Source organism: Hippopotamus amphibius, chromosome 2 (assembly GCF_030028045.1).
Source record: "Hippopotamus amphibius kiboko isolate mHipAmp2 chromosome 2, mHipAmp2.hap2, whole genome shotgun sequence".
Lineage (NCBI taxonomy): Eukaryota > Metazoa > Chordata > Mammalia > Artiodactyla > Hippopotamidae > Hippopotamus > Hippopotamus amphibius.
The window spans coordinates 109,966,043-109,981,722 of NC_080187.1; the positions used below are offsets into that span (position 1 = coordinate 109,966,043).

General features: G+C 39.5%; 1 protein-coding gene across 3 annotated transcripts in view; it reads left to right on the top strand.

Annotated features, from left to right (window-relative positions):
* SPTLC1 (serine palmitoyltransferase long chain base subunit 1) overlaps window positions 1-15,680 on the top strand; it is a 57,442-nt gene that overhangs the window by 5,743 nt on the left and 36,019 nt on the right. For all 3 annotated transcript variants that reach the window (XM_057722124.1, XM_057722126.1, XM_057722125.1), the window contains exons 4-5: window positions 10,726-10,819; window positions 11,388-11,460. In XM_057722124.1, the coding sequence (XP_057578107.1) occupies window positions 10,726-10,819; window positions 11,388-11,460 (167 nt within the window). The remainder of the gene's footprint in view (window positions 1-10,725; window positions 10,820-11,387; window positions 11,461-15,680) is intronic.

The window sequence follows — 15,680 nt, forward strand, 5'->3', positions numbered from 1 at the left end:
TTTCCCACCTGGTTTGTTTCTGATTTTAGATCTTTTATAGGTTACCTTCATAACTAGATAGTAATGGTATGCTTAAGCTGCTGTTTCTTGATTAATTAATGAGGGACAATATCTATTGACTCTCACAATATGAATTATGAAACTTTAGCTCACCTATGCTACCTTCCTACTGGCTTCCAATTTATCTGTTTTTACTTTTAGTTCTTCTATTTAAGTACAAAATATCAGACACATAGGTATCCACCACCCAGGAGTCATAGGTATTAACATTTAGCTATCTTTACTTCAAATCTATTTTTAAAAGAAATAAAGCATTAGAATTACAGTTGACCTTTGAACAGTATGGGGGTTAGGGGTGCTGACCCTCCATGCAGTTGAAAACCCGCATGTAAATTATAGTCAGCTCTCCAGCTACCCAGTTCCTCCAGGTATGTGGTTTTGCATCCGTGGATTCAACCAGTTGTGGTTCATATAGTACAATAGTATCTGCTGTTGGAAAAAAATCTGTGTATAAATGGACCTGCACAGTTCAAACCTGTGTTGTTCAGGGGTTAAAGAAATTCCTTCCCATCTATAACTTACTCTTGTCTCTGAGACAGGATAACCACCATCTCGAAGTTGGTGGATGTTTTTCCTTTGTTTGTACTTTTACCTCAGTATGCCTGTTGCCATGAAAGTGTTTAGTATTCTGTTTAAAAATATGATGCAGGATTTTCTTCTGAGTATGTCCTTCTTTCTACTTCTGGTCTGATCTGAGAGAAGCTTGTATTCTTCACTTTCATGAATGTCTTTGGTCTTACGAAAGTTTTGCTCGTTCTGATGTCAAACTCACTAATCATTAATGTTATGGTTATAAAATCCTTCCCACCACAAAGGTCTAATTTGTCTGTTTTGCATATGACAGTCAGTTGTCCCAGCATTATCAGTTGAATAGTCCATTTTTTACCTACTGATTGAAATGTCCCTTCCTTTGTATGTCAAGGTCCCTTATAAAGGCTCTGTTTCTGGCTTTATTTCTATTCTTTTGTTGTAATTCTCTCTCTCTCTGTGCCAGAACCTTGCTTATACCACAGCTTAATAATAAGCCTTGACTAGAGTGAGTCCTTCACCTCCTTGTTCTTCAGAATTGTCTAGGCTATCCTTGACTCTTCATTATGAGTTTAGGTTTAGCTGATCAGATTTGACCAGAAAATGGGTTTGGGTTTGTGACTAGTAATGCATTGAATTTATGGATTAATTTGGCAAGATTGGGTATATTGCTAATACTGAATTTCATCACCATGTACCTTGTGTATCACTTGTATATTTAGGTCTTTTATGTCTCTGAGAAAAGTTATATAATGTTCTTCATAAAGATTTTGCTTAACTTTTTTTTCCTACTTTTTATTTTGAAATAATAGTAGGTTCACATGCAGTTGTAAGCAGTAATACAGAGAGATTCCATATACCCTTCATGAGTTTCCAGCAATGGTAATGTCATGCTTAACTATAGTACAATATCACAACCAGGAAATTAACATCGCATATCTTTTAATAGCTTCGTCCCTGGGTACCAGAGAATTTTCACTTCTGTCATGAGGGAAGTTGTTTTCTTTTTGTTTCTGTGTCATTGCACTCGCTAGGATACCTCCCATGCAGTGTTGAGTAGGAGTGGTAACAAGGGCCTCTGTGTCCTGTTCCTGATGGCTTTTAAGGGATAACCTGTATGGTGTTATAGGCCTTCATTTCACATCTTATTTTGCTAAGGGAGCTTTTTGATAGTTTTAAGGTCAGAGTATTAAATTTTATTAAATTCTTTTTTATCTGTTGAGATGATTGTGACTTTTCTCCTAATCTGTTACTATATTAAATTGTTCTGATTGACTTTTTACATTAACTAAACATACAGTATACATAAATTTTTTTGAGAAAAATTGCAAGCAACCATGCCACTCATCCTCACCCCAGATTCTAGCTCTGTAGACTTGCAGAAAGGTGGGAGATTTACTGTCCGGAAAGGCTAAACATAAATTGAAAGTCCTGAGGATGTTTGAGGGGGTGGGTGCCATTCTGAAAACAGAATGCAAGTAAAATCTATATAATGAGTAATGGGATGCTGATCCCGTTTCCTCCAGCTCAGCTCTCAGAAAGGTGGAAACCAGATTTATACTCTCATATACACCTCACTGGAGGATTCCTCTTCGGTGAAACTCAGTCAAGAGAATAAAAACAGAAAATTTTGAGTTTGGGGTCTCCACAGATGAACAAACGAGTCCATGCCTGGTTACCCTAAAGTGAAGCCCACCATCAGTCAAGAAACCAAGCCTATTTACACAGTGCTTACAGTTAGCATTTCAGTGTCTTATTCTTATAAATGGGTGGAAAACCTTAATTTATGGTCCACTGATTTTCAACAGAATGCCAAGACCATTCAATAGGGAAAGAATACTCTTTTTAACAAATTGTGATAAGACAACTGGGTATACACATGAAAAAGGAAAATGATGGACCCTGACCTCACACCGTGTGTAAAAATTAGCCCAAAATTAATCAAGGGCTTAAATTTAAGATCAAAAACTGTAAGTCTATAAGTTCTTCGTTTAGAAGAAAGAAAACAAAAGAGTAAATCTTCATAATCTTGGATTGGGCAGAGATTTTTAGATACGACACAAAAAGCACAAGCACCGAAAGAAAAAATAGACAAACTGGACTTCATTAAAATTGAAAACATTTGTGCTTCGGAGTCCACTATCAGAGAAATGATACAAAACCCCACAAAATGGGAGAAAAGATTTTCAAGTCATGTATTTTTTAAGGGGCTAGTATCCCAAATATTGAATATTTAAAAAAGAACTCATAACTCAATGATAAACTCTGTTTAAGCATGACTATTTGGTTAATTTTTATTAATTGTTAGGTTTTTTTTTTTTTTTGGATAATATTTGGTATTTTTAGCATCAGTATTGAAAAATGAGTTTAGTCTTTTCTTTTCCTTTGCTATGCCAGCCCAGCTTTGGTATCAGAGATATATATATGTCTTATAATTTTCTTGGCAACAGTGTGTTTTTATTGTTTGTTCTGTTGAGCATAGATTTTTAATCATGAATTTAATGTCTTCAGTGAGTTTATTTATTTATTTATTGGCTGTGTTGGGTCTTCATTGCTGCGCGCGGGCTTTCTCTAGTTGCAAAGAGTGAGGGCTACGCTTAATTGCTGTGTACGGGCTTCTCATTGTGGTGGCTTCTCTTGTTGCAGAGCACGGGCTCTAGGCATGCGGGCTTCAGTAGTTGTGGCACATGGGCTCAATAGTTGTGGCTTGCGGGCTCTAGAGAGCAGGCTCAGTAGTTGTGGCGCATGGGCTTAGTTGCTCTGCAGCATGTGGGATCTTCCTGGACCGGGGTTCGAACCTGTGTCCCCTGCATTGGCAGGTGGATTCTTAACCACTGCACCACCAGGGAAGCCCTTCAGTGAGTTTTTAAAGCTGTACATATTTCCTTTTTGAGTAAGTTTTGGTTACTGTCATTTAGTAATTGTTCATTTCTTCTTATGTTTTCAAATGCATTGGCATGAAGTAGTTCATAGGATTCTCCAGGGCAGTTATTTGTAAAATATATGCATATAACTTTGTATATAGGTGTATATAATAACACATCTGTGGGAGGTTTGTGTCTCCATTTGCAGGCACTCGTGTCTCCTTTTTCACTCAAATTTGCCAAAGGTTTATCTGGTTTAGTTGAGTCTGTCTTGCTTTCTTCACTTGGGGGCTTTCCTGCAACGGCATTGACTCTCCCTTGAGCGCCACTGTCATCAGCACCGTGTAAGGCAGCAGTCCTTTTTGCTTTATTCTTTATTTCCTTCATCCCCAGCGCCTGCATCGGTTCTCCTCCCCAATAAGGTATCCCACTGTCATACTTGTATTTTACTTTCTTATTTTATTTTATGTTATTAAAATCATATACTTTATTATTTTTATTGTGTATATATTCTTGAAAGCATTTAATCTTAATGCTTTATGAAAGTATGTTTTTAATTTTGTGCTCGCTCTAGACTATTCTGATTTTTGTTTTACAAGTTTTTTACTCAGCACTTATTTTTTCAACAAATATTTGAGTGCCTACTATTTTCAAGAAAGGTGCTGGTGAGCACTTGCAATAAATCAAAATCTTAGTTCTCTTGGGTCAAACAGACCAAGAATGAAATAAATATAGTGTTAGCTGGTGTTGAGTGATATGAAGAAATATCAAGCAGGACAGAGAGGTGGAATTGCTAGATGGACTTCCTGTTCATTTCTTCCAACTGCTATATATTATTCTGTTGTATATGGCCACCATGTTTTACTTAGTCATTTTCCTCCTGATGGATACCTAAGCTGCCCCCACTCCCCACTGCCACAGAAAAACCTGGTGATAAAACCTGATTAATATCCTCTTGCGTCTCTCTAGGGGTGTGGGACCAGGAATTGGGTACTGGTATATGCCCGTCTCATTTCCCTGTGGGACTTTCCTACATGGTGATTCTCCTGAGTTAGTATATGGGGGTTCAGTTTCCCAAGCTGTGCTTGGTAACATTGTTTTATTTTGCATTTCTCTAATTTGAGCCTTTAAGTATCATTTCATCTATTTATTAGTCAGGTTTTTCCTTCCTGCGAATGCCTCTTCATATCTTTTACTTCGACTTGATTCCCGGGCTGTCTTTTAATTATCCAGAGTCTCCAGGATTGTGTAGATTTTAATCCTTGGTCAGTTTTTGAGTAGTAATCAATTATGATTCTAAGAAACTTTTTTTCCTATTAAGATCTCTGAAATGGGTATGAATCTCACAGCTGCTGAGAGCCATTGTCACCTGAGAGTTGGTGAGGGGTATCACTTCTTGTGCACTGATGATCTTGGTCATGGCTGTGCTTACTGCCAGCACCTCAGGTGAGTTATGTGCACTACTGATAAGTAAGTCAGCTGATGGAAGGAGAAATGGCCAGATTCCTCCAGACAGGTGAACAGAGGCTGCTGGGACTAAGGCTCTGGAACATTCCTTTGTCAGACTCCTGCTGCCTTTGGATAATAACAGCTTACTTTCTAGAAACATGTGATTCAACTGGGGAGAGAGGAAACTAGTTTAGTCCAATAGCATCAGACTTAGAGAGTGGGTGATACTGACTTGTCAGGTAACCTCAGCGATGACATTGGAGCAGCCTCCTAAGCAACGCCAGGACCCTCCTGTTCACAGAGAGCAGCATATGTCAGCAGGGAGTGTGAACCCCCGTGACATCCATGGCGTAGCACAGAGCAGACACTCAGAACTGCTGACTGGAAGTTGTCTTGACTGATTCAACTCGCTTATATTTTTCTTGTCATAGGTACAGAAGTAAAATAACAAAACTCTGTGTCAAGATTGCCTTCTCATTAAATATAAACTAAAATATAGATAATAAGAAAACATTATTACATTTTAATTGGCCATGTCTTTCTTCCTTAGTGGTAAAGTACAGTCAATGCCATCTTAGATTCATGAAATACAATAAATCTCTTTATCACCCATCTGTTAATTTTGTCTTTGGTATCTTTGTTGAACCAAAATTCCTAATTTTGACTTGGTCATATTCATCCATTTTTGCCTCGTGGTTTTCGTGTTTGGATATTTGCTTCAGAAATCATTTCCTGTTCCAAAGTCACAAAGACCTTCTAAATTTTCTTCTGTTATCTTTTCCAAAATACTTTTCAGGTTTTTTTTTTTTTTTAATATGCCTGGAATTCACCTTTGTACATGGTTATTCAATTTTATTTTTCTCCATAGAGAAAAAGATGTGTGTAACTTAGTAGTTTGTTGGGGCAGCTGCTATCATTTGCCAGTTATTTATATATAGACATACCTCATTTTATTGCACTTTATTGCATTCCCGTAGATAACTACATTTTTAACAAAGGTTTGTGGCGACCCTGTGTTGTCAGATGACGGTTATTATTTGTTAGCAATAAAGTTTCTTTCAAAAATTAGAAAAAAAATTTTTTTGACACACACACACACCCCTTACATCTTCTTTATCCATACATCCCTATCAGTGGGCACCCAGATTGCTTCCGCATCTTGGCTATTGTAAATAATGCTGAAATGAACATGGGGGTACAAGAATATCTTCTAATGAGTGTTTTTGTTTTCTTTGGATAAATACTCGGGGTAGAATTGCTGGATTGTATGGTAACTCTATTTTTAATTTTTTGGGGAGTGTCCATACTGTCCTCCATAGTGGCTGCACCAATTTACATTCCCATGAATAGTACGTGAGGGTTCCCTTTTCTTCACATCCTTGCCAACGCTTGTTATTTGTGATCTTTTTGATGATAGCCATTCTGACAGGTGTGAGGTGATATTTCATTGTGGTCTTGATTTGCATTTCCCTGATGGTTAGTGATATTGAGCATCTTTTCATGTGCCTATTGGCTATCTATCTGTATGTTTTCTTTGGGAGAATATCTGTTCAGATCCCCTGCCCATCCTTGTCTTGTTCCTAGTCTTAAAGGAAATGCTTTCAGCTTTTCACCGTTGAGTATATTAGCTGTGGGCTAGTCATCTGAGGCCTTTATTATGTTGAGGTATGTTCCCTCTATACCCACTTTTTGAAAGTTTTTATCATAAATGGATGTTGAATTTTGTCAAAACTTTGTCTTTATATTTATTGAGATGATCATGATTTTTATTCTAAATTTGTTAATGTGATGTATCATGTTGATAGGTTTTTGGATTTTGAACCATCCTTGCATCCTTGGGATAAATCCCACTTGATCATGGTGTATGATCCTTTTAATGTATTGTTGAATTCAGTTTGCTGATATTTTATTGAGGATTTTTGCATCTACGTTCATCAATGATATTGGCCTGTCATGTTCTTTTTTTGTGATATCTCTGCCTGGTTTGGGTATCAGGGTGATGCTGACCTTGTAGAATGATTTCAGAAGCATTCCTTCATCTGCAGTTTTTTTGGAAGTTTAAGAATAGGTCTTAACCCTTCTTTAAAGGTTTGGGAGAATTCACCTGTGAAGCCCTCTGGTCCTGGGCTTTTGTTTGTTTGGGAGTTTTTATTACTGATTCAGTTTTATTACTAGTAATTGGTCGGTTCATATTTTCTATTTCTTCCTGATTCAGTCTTGGGAGATTGTATACTTCTAGGAATTTGTGCATTTCTCCTAGGTTGTCTATTTTTTGGTGTTTAGTTGTTCGTAATAATATTTTATGATCCTTTATATTTCTTCAGTGTCTGTAACTTCTTTTTTCATTTCTGATTTTATTGATTAGGACACTTTTTTTTCCAGATGAGTCTGACTAAAGGTTTATTAATTTTGTTTGTCTTTTCAGAGAACCAGCTCTTAACTTCATTGATCTTTTCTATTGTTTTTTAGTCTTCATTTCATTTATTTCTGCTCCAATCTTTATGATTTCAGTCCTCCTACTAACTTTGGGCTTTGCTTGTTCTTTTCCTAGCTCCTTTAAGTGTAAGGTTAGGTTGTTTATTTGAAGTTTTTCTTGTTTCCTGAGGTAGGCTTGTATTGCTTTAAACTTGCAACAGCACACTTCCCTCTGGTCACCAGAGCTACGTGCTCTCAGTGTGCCGTGTGTGTGTGCTGGTGAGTCTTTCTCTTTTGGCGGGCTGACTCCTATGGGTGCTTGGTAGCCATGGCTGGCACTTGGTCCAGTTGGTTGCCAGACCCTGCCTTATGCAGAAGTTGCTGGCCCCTGATAGGCATGCTCAGATCCTGACATGGCTGGTTACATGGCCAGGAGAGTCCCGGTCCTGGTGCCAACCAGCTGGTCAGTGGGCCCAGGTCACGAGGTAGCTGGCTGTAGGGCCAGGGGTCCCAGAGCTAGTGTTGGCCTAGTGTTGGTGGGCAGGGCTAGTCCTGGGGTGCCTGGGGCTCAGGGGGTCCTATGACAGCTTGCCTGCTGGTGAGTGGGTCTGTGTCCCAACCCAGCAGGCTCCTTGGCCTGGTGCTGACTGGTTGGTAGGCCGGGCTCAGTTTCGGTGCTAATAAGCTAGAGTGAGGATTCCAAAATGGCACTTGTCAGCACCAGTGTTGCCATGATATGGTGATCTCCTGGAAGTGGCTGCTGCCAGTGTCTGTGTCCCCAGGATGAGTCCCATTTGCCTGCAGCCTCTCTGGGAGGCTCTCTGAGATCAGCGAGCAGGTCTGACCCAGGCTCCTTTCATGTTACTGCTTCTGCCCTGGGTCCTGGAGTGAGGGAGCCTTTGTGTGCAGCCTTTAAGAGTACTCTCCATTTCCCACAGCCCTCTGGCTCTCCCAGAAGGAAGCTCCACTGGCCATCAAAACCAAATGTCCTGGGGGCTCATCTTCCCGGTGCAGGACCCCCAGGCTGGGGAACCTGATATGGGGCTCAGACCCCTCGCCCTTGGGAAGAACCTCTGCAATTGTAATTATTCTCCCATTTGTGGGTCACCTACCTGGGGGTATGGGTCTTGACTACACTGTGTCTTCACCTCACCTACTCATCTCATGATTCCAGCTTTATATCTTTAGTTGTAGAAGATCTTGTCTGCTGGTCTTTAGGTCATTCTCATCCATACTGCTCTTAAATAGTTGTAATTTTGGTGTGACCATGGGAGGAACTCAGGGTCTTCCTACTCTGCTATCTAGGCCACTCCCAATGCAATGAATTATTTTTTAATTAAGGTGTGTACGTTGTTTTTTAGACATAATGCTGTTGTACACTTAATAGTATAGCGTAAACATAACTTTTACATGCACTTGGAAATTGGGAAAAAATTCACGTGGCTCTCTTTATTGCTATATTTGCTTCATTGCAGGGGTCTGGAACAAACCCATGTTGTCTCTGAGGTGGGCCTATATACACAATTCTTTTGAATTCTAGATTCTTTATTGGTCTAGTTGCCTGCTCTTGCACCAGTGCCAAACCTGTAGTTAATGGGAGTCTGTTTCTTTTTAGTAAAAGCACCATTGTCCTATTTCTAAGTGATTACTGACTCTCATAATAGTGTGGTGGTGGGTTTTGACTGGGAAGGGTTTTATTTGCCCTCCTTTGACTCTTCTGAAGCTTTGTTGTGGAGATGTCTTTCTGTATTGGTTTTATTTGCTTCTGTGAGGAACTCTGAAGGTTCTTTAGCTCCAGGATTCCTGTGTCAAGTGCCCTGTCTGGCTTATGCTGCAAGCCTGCATGGGGCACAGGTGTGAGCCTTCCACTTCTCACTGGAAACTGTTTTCCTTCCCTGCTCCAAGTGCTGGGCAGAAACAAGATGTCTGCATCCTTACGTCATGGTGGCAGCTTATCGACTCTGGTCAGGGGCTTTGGGTATACTTATTCCTGATAGTTTGATTTCTCTGTGTGTTACACTTTTTGTAGAATGGCCTCAACTTTCACAGAAGCAGCTGTTAGTACAGATTTGTCTGTGGATATTTTGTTATTTCATCTTTTTGTGGGTGCCATCACCTCCACACCAGGGAGGACTTGAGAAACTAAGGAAGTCCTGGGAAGTGGGAAACTAAGGGACACAATGGATTGAGAATCACAGTGGATGATTTGAAAGAGAAGAAGCCCTTGAAGCCATAGGGAAAAAAGCAGAAAATACTTAATGAGCACCTCTTATAATGACAAGTTGAGAGATGAAGAAACTGAGGCTCACCAAGGCCAGGTAACATCCCTGAGTTTCTGAAGCCGTCAGTAGCCATAATGCAGCCATCTGCAGATCCCATATCTGCCTGACTGACTCCACAGCTGTGTTCTTTTCACTGAGTCTTATATGAGTTCACCTGCTTTTGTGAATTTAATTCAAGTAGTCATTCTTTTCCTTCCCTGGTTTCCCAGCATCTTTGGTTATTTTTCTCATAGAAGGTCAGTTCTATTAAAACATACTGGTGAGAGTGGTGCTTCCCCATCTTTTCTGACCACAGCGCATTTTACAGAGCAGTGCAGTGCACAGAGCAATGTACATGTAGAACAGAAGCAGTTGAATGCCACCGTCCTTCCCCCAGCCCTGTGTGGTGCATTTCCATTCCATTCCATCCTTATGGTTTCCTTTAGGTGAAGTAGGCTGGCTGTGACTAAGTAAATTGATCTCACAACCCTTTAATAGCTCATGTCCCATAGTTTGGCCCATATTTTTGAAGCATGACTTATAGCTAGAGTATTTGTCAGCAGAGGATATAATAGATTGTCTCCTCAAGATCCCATCTCCTGTCTCAACTGAACTCAGATCCATGCCCCCCCTCCTATGGAACTGGCCACTCTGTTTGCCCCCTGTGTTGGAGGAGGGGGATTCCTTTTAAATAGTATTCCAGCATTAACTTTGGAAATTGAGAACATAGCTCACTTATTCTTTTGGTGGTTTCCTGTAGGTAACATGTATTTTTTTTTAAATATTTATTTATTTACTTATTTATTTTTATTTTGGCTGCGCCAGGTCTTAGTTACGGCACTCGGGATCTTCGTTGCAGCATGCAGGATCTTTAATTGTGGCATGTGGACTCTTAGTTGTGGCATGCAGGCTTCTCACATTTTTTTATTTAAGTAGCACAGGGTGGCCTATTAAGAGTATCTGATTTTTAATATACCACTTTGTAATTTTACTTTTTAAGAATAAAAAGAGAGATAGGCCAGTATGCAAATAGAGTAGAATGACAACACTTGTGTGTCCTGTCCCCTTCCCTCTCCGGGACAGCGTGACAATGTGTGTCCTGTAATAAGATTGATGCTGAAGTATACCACTCTTGTCTCTTTCCCCAGCCCTCCAAGCCATAATATTGTGGTGAATGGAAAAGAATGTGTAAACTTTGCCTCATTCAATTTCCTTGGTTTGTTGGATAACCCTAGGCTCAAGGTGAGTAGCACATATGCTGAAGTGGACAGATAACACAACTGACTTCAGCAACTGAACATAAAATAAGAGACAAATGCAGAGTAGTGGAAAGGGCTGTGTAATTGTTTATCACTACTCTTCCCTGACAGAGCCGTAACCTAGTTTTCAACAAAGGGAGGCAAGAGTGTCCTGATGTGGCTTAGTGTTGGGTGACGGCCAGAGAACCAGACCCGGGTAATAGTCGGAGATGTGTCTAGGAAATTGCTTCATCTCCTGTTGGGATTGTGGGCCAGTAAACATTTTTTGAGAAACGACTTATGCCCACAAATGCCAAAATGTGTGAATGCATTGAGTTAACCAGGTTTTAATGATCAAATTAATATAACTTTTCCACGTTTGAAGTCATATACCTAAATCTTCCCATCCCTCTTTTCTTTATATTGTTAGAATTGTGTTAGTAATCAGAAAGGAAGAAAAGCCAGGGGACTGCGGAGCTATGTGGGTTAAAGAATAGGAAATGTCATTTTTGAATTCTTAAAGATATATTATTACAATCTGATTTTTTTTTTTTCTTTTTACTTTCACGAAGGCAGCAGCGTTGGCATCTCTAAAGAAGTACGGTGTGGGGACTTGTGGACCTAGAGGATTTTATGGCACATTTGGTACGTTTTCTGTCATATTTTTCAGACTGCTGCTTCCAAGGATTGATTCAGTTTGATTTCAAAACTCTTTGGAAAAGGTATCCTTAATTAGTTGTGGTAATAGGCTGGTGAACTTTCCAGATTTTGTGTCTGAAACCATTGGTGGGAGATGCGTTGGCCTGGGGCTGACTGTCCTTGGGGAGAAGAGCCATAGGTACCTAAGGGGCACTGTCTCAGTAGGGCGAAGCCTGAGCTCTTGTTGCGCTTGCCCCAAGAGAGTAGTGTGAGGAGACTGTTGCTGTGCCTGGCAGTTATAAGGGGAAGAACCTGGTTGTGAGTGGCTCTGCTCTATGTAGCCGTGCAGGAACCCAGATATTCCCTGTCTCATTGCTCTAGGCCTGAGGGCACCATGCTTGTCTGCGTGGCTGAAGCCAAGTGATGAGTATGGGGAAGCAGGAGTGCAGGGAAGTGGTACCTGTCCAGGCGGGCAGATGGTGTCGCTCATCATTCTGCCCACTTTCCATTGGTGAGAACGTAACCCAAGTCATGCCTCCCAGCAGAGGGCCTGGGAAGGTGTTCTAGCTGGGCAGCCACCACGTGCCAGGAGGAAGGTGAGAACAGATCTGAGGGATGCAAGGAGGGTTATGGACTATGTAGCCCTTTTCTTTCTGGCATGAAGACAAAGGATCATTGATTTCCTTGTGTGTGGATGACCTGGAGATGGGCTAATAACTACATATTAGGATGAGAGTGTGATTTCCGAGACTATGAACTTCCTAAGTCAGAGCCATCAAAGAAGACCCTGGAATTTTATGGTGGTTTTTATTAAATGTGTATTGTTCTTTGCTTCTGAAAATTTCAAAAATGTTAAAGAATTGTTCAGATGAGTATATTATTGGAAATAGCGTTCTTGTTTACAAAATGTCAGGATGGGGAAAGTGGGGCCAGGGAAGTCTCTCTTTTGTCTTCTCTGCTCATTTTCATTTTTGGGTCTTTGTTTTTTTCATTTAGTTAAGATATTTTCATTTAAGGAAACACCTTTCTTTATCCCTTAGCTAGCTTAGTGGTTAAATTGTTTATATTGGAAACAGGTGTTGGGAGTTGGTGTCCAAGAATCCTGCAGCTGGAAAGGATCTTTAAAATCTTGTATTCCAGCATCCCAGCTATTCAGAAGAGGAATAGAAAGCTCAGAGAGGTTAAGTGACTTCTTCGTGGTCACACAGTTAATTAATTTCAGCCCTAAAACTAGAAAACATGTGTCCTGATTTGTAGTCTTAATGGCAAGATCAAAGACTTAAAAGAGCTCAGATCAGAGTCCTCCTCTTTCCTCTAGCCTAGTGCAAACATGAGCTGTTTGCCTGCTTTTTATTGGTAGGGTATTATTTCCTTGATAAGAATTAGGAAACTAGAAAAGGCATTTTTTTTTTATCAGGATTGTTTGTTGTGATCTGATCTACAAGGCTTTCTTTCCATGACCTGCTTGCTGGGGTAAAGATATTGCTTTCTTAAAAGCCTCTCTTTCTGGCAGATTTTATTTGCATGTGTGGCCTTGGCTCTTGCTCAGGAGTTAATCTGAGAAGACCGATACGAGATTTATTGCTAAATTTAGTGAAAAAAAAGTTGCAAATCTTCAAGACCAGTTTTCCCAGAGCCATGGAGATGTGTTGTTGTGATTGCCCAGTCCGTTTTTCATTTGGCTCACCTGAAATATGTGTTACAGGATGCTATGTGCTTCCCCACTTGGGGGGGGGGTCTTTAAATTAATGATTTTTAAATTAATTTTTAAATTGAAATATACAGTATTATGTTAGTTTCAGGTGTACTATATAGTGATTTGACATGCATACGTTATGAAATGGTCACTGTGATCAGTCTAGTAACCATCTGTCCCCAAAGTTATTACAATATTATTGGCCGTATTCCTTATGCTGTTTGTTACATCCCCATTACTTATTTATTTTATAACTAGAGGTTTGTACCTCTTACTCCCCTACACCTAATTCTCCCTACCCCTCATTCCCTTTCCCTCTAGCAACCACCTGTTTGTTCTCTGTATCTGAGTCTGTTTTCATTTTGTTCTATTTTGTTTGTTTGTTTTGTTTTTTAGTTCCACATGTAAGTGAGATCATATGGTATTTGTCTCTCTCTGTCTGACTTATTTCACTTTCCATAAAACCCTCTTGATCCATCCTAAGTTAATTTTCTTGATTAATTCAGTCAGTGATATAAACCTCAGAAGGTTTAAAGAGATAGTGAAGTCTTCACTGCCATTCCATCTCCCAAAAAAGACAGCTGCTATCAGTAGTTTCTTGTTAATTCTTCCAGAGACTTTTTTCGGTGTGTGCAAACCACTTCCATACATTTTCCTCCCAGTTTTATAAAAATGACAGCATACCACATACATGTGGTACACTGTTCGAATTTGTTTTAAATTTAAAATGGATTTGATCTTTCAGGTGTCTGAATGGGCCACCAGAGGCAACATAACAAACACATAGCTGTGTATCAGCTCCTCTGTGAACTCTAGTATTGGTCACTGTGTCATCCTTATCCTAATGTAGTTGAAGGTTCAAACAGACAGTGGTATCTGGACAAAGGCTGAAGATTAAGTTGATTTGCAGTGTGACGGTTTTATAATAAGATACCACACCTACAGCCCGGAATAATGTGCGTGTTTTCTGAGTACGTTTTCCTGCCTATAAACTTGTTTTGTTCGTTTTCAACAGTTGTCCACACTTGCTTCTCATCTTTTCTTTCTTTATATGTATATTGTATGTATTTTTACTTTTTGGTTTTGCAAAGGGTATTTTCTACATTTTTCCTTATTCGGGAACTAATCACTTAAATTATTGTAGTCGTATTAAATTACCTTGAAATTTCAGTGTTAGATAAGTTCAGAGAAGCTATTTGATGTCAGCCAAGGCTATACTTTAAATCTCTAAAATACTCTATACAGGTAAATTATTCTAAATATTTAGGGTACATCTGCCCTTTGCACTGAGCATTAAAGCAGAAGTGAAGGCCGCTTTCCTCTCATTTTAATAGCTTGTGTATTTGTGAGGGTAGAGTCTCTTTCCCTGGCCCACCAAAAGGTTGCTTTTAATTTTGTCTTTTTCTTTTCCTGGAAGTATCAGTATCACTCAGGCATCTATTTTCAGGGATGAAAGTGCTCCTTCTTTTAGCTCTTCTCTAAACTTCTCAGATAATGAATGAAAATCAGTTATTGGAAAAGTAAATTTCCTTATTAAAACATTTTCTGTTTATTATTTCGTAGTAACATATTAAATGATAGCTGATGATTAACACAGAAAATTGACAGTTGAATTAAAATTCTTCTAGTTTCTTAGACTAAATGTTCTCCTGCCTCTGAAAGGTCCAGCAGGTTCTTAAAATAGTAAGGACTGTGTGGATCAAAGTTTTTCCACCTTCTCATCTTATTGTTTTAATGTATATTTTAGGATCAATCAAGTGATTTTTATCAGGTTGTGGAGTCTTCCTTTCCTCTAAGGCTAATGGGGTCGCAGTGCACCTTGATAGCTTCTCTTGTTGAACCTCCTTGTTTGTTGTGTTTGTGATGCATTCAGTTCTCATTTACATGTGGTTTATCCCTTATGCCTGGGATCTGCTTTGCACATATAATGCCTGCTTGGCTCTTTGGTTTTTGTTTTTGTTTTTACTTTTTTTTTTAAGATTTTTTTTTTTTTTTGACTTGGACTGTTTATATAAAGACTTTATTGAATTTGTTACAACATTGCCTCTGTTTTATATTTTGGTTTCCTGGCCACAAGGCATGTGGAATCTTAGCTCCCTGACCAGGGATTGAACCTGCACCCTCTGCACTGAAAGGCGAAGTCTAAACCACTGGACAGCCAGGGAAGTCCCTTGGCTCTTTAAACTGAATCAAAAGACAATTAGTGGCAGGGTTTCATAGTGAGCGATAGTGGCATTTAATTGTGTTCTAGAGCCAGTAGTCACAATTGTTCGTTTATTTTAAAAAATATTTTCTCTCTTGTCGGACCATGACTGCATGTTTTAGTAGGAAGGGCATTTGGTCATAAATTTCCTCGATCTGCCGCTTCTTCCTACCAGTCATGGAATTGTAGTTTTCACAGTGTAGGCCGGGAATGATCTTTGTTTGCACAGCTTAGAACATTTTGGTCAGAATCCCACAAGATACTGTATGTGAAAACATTCTGGGAAACATTCAGCACTGTTTTTATGTTCTAATGAGTACATAGGTG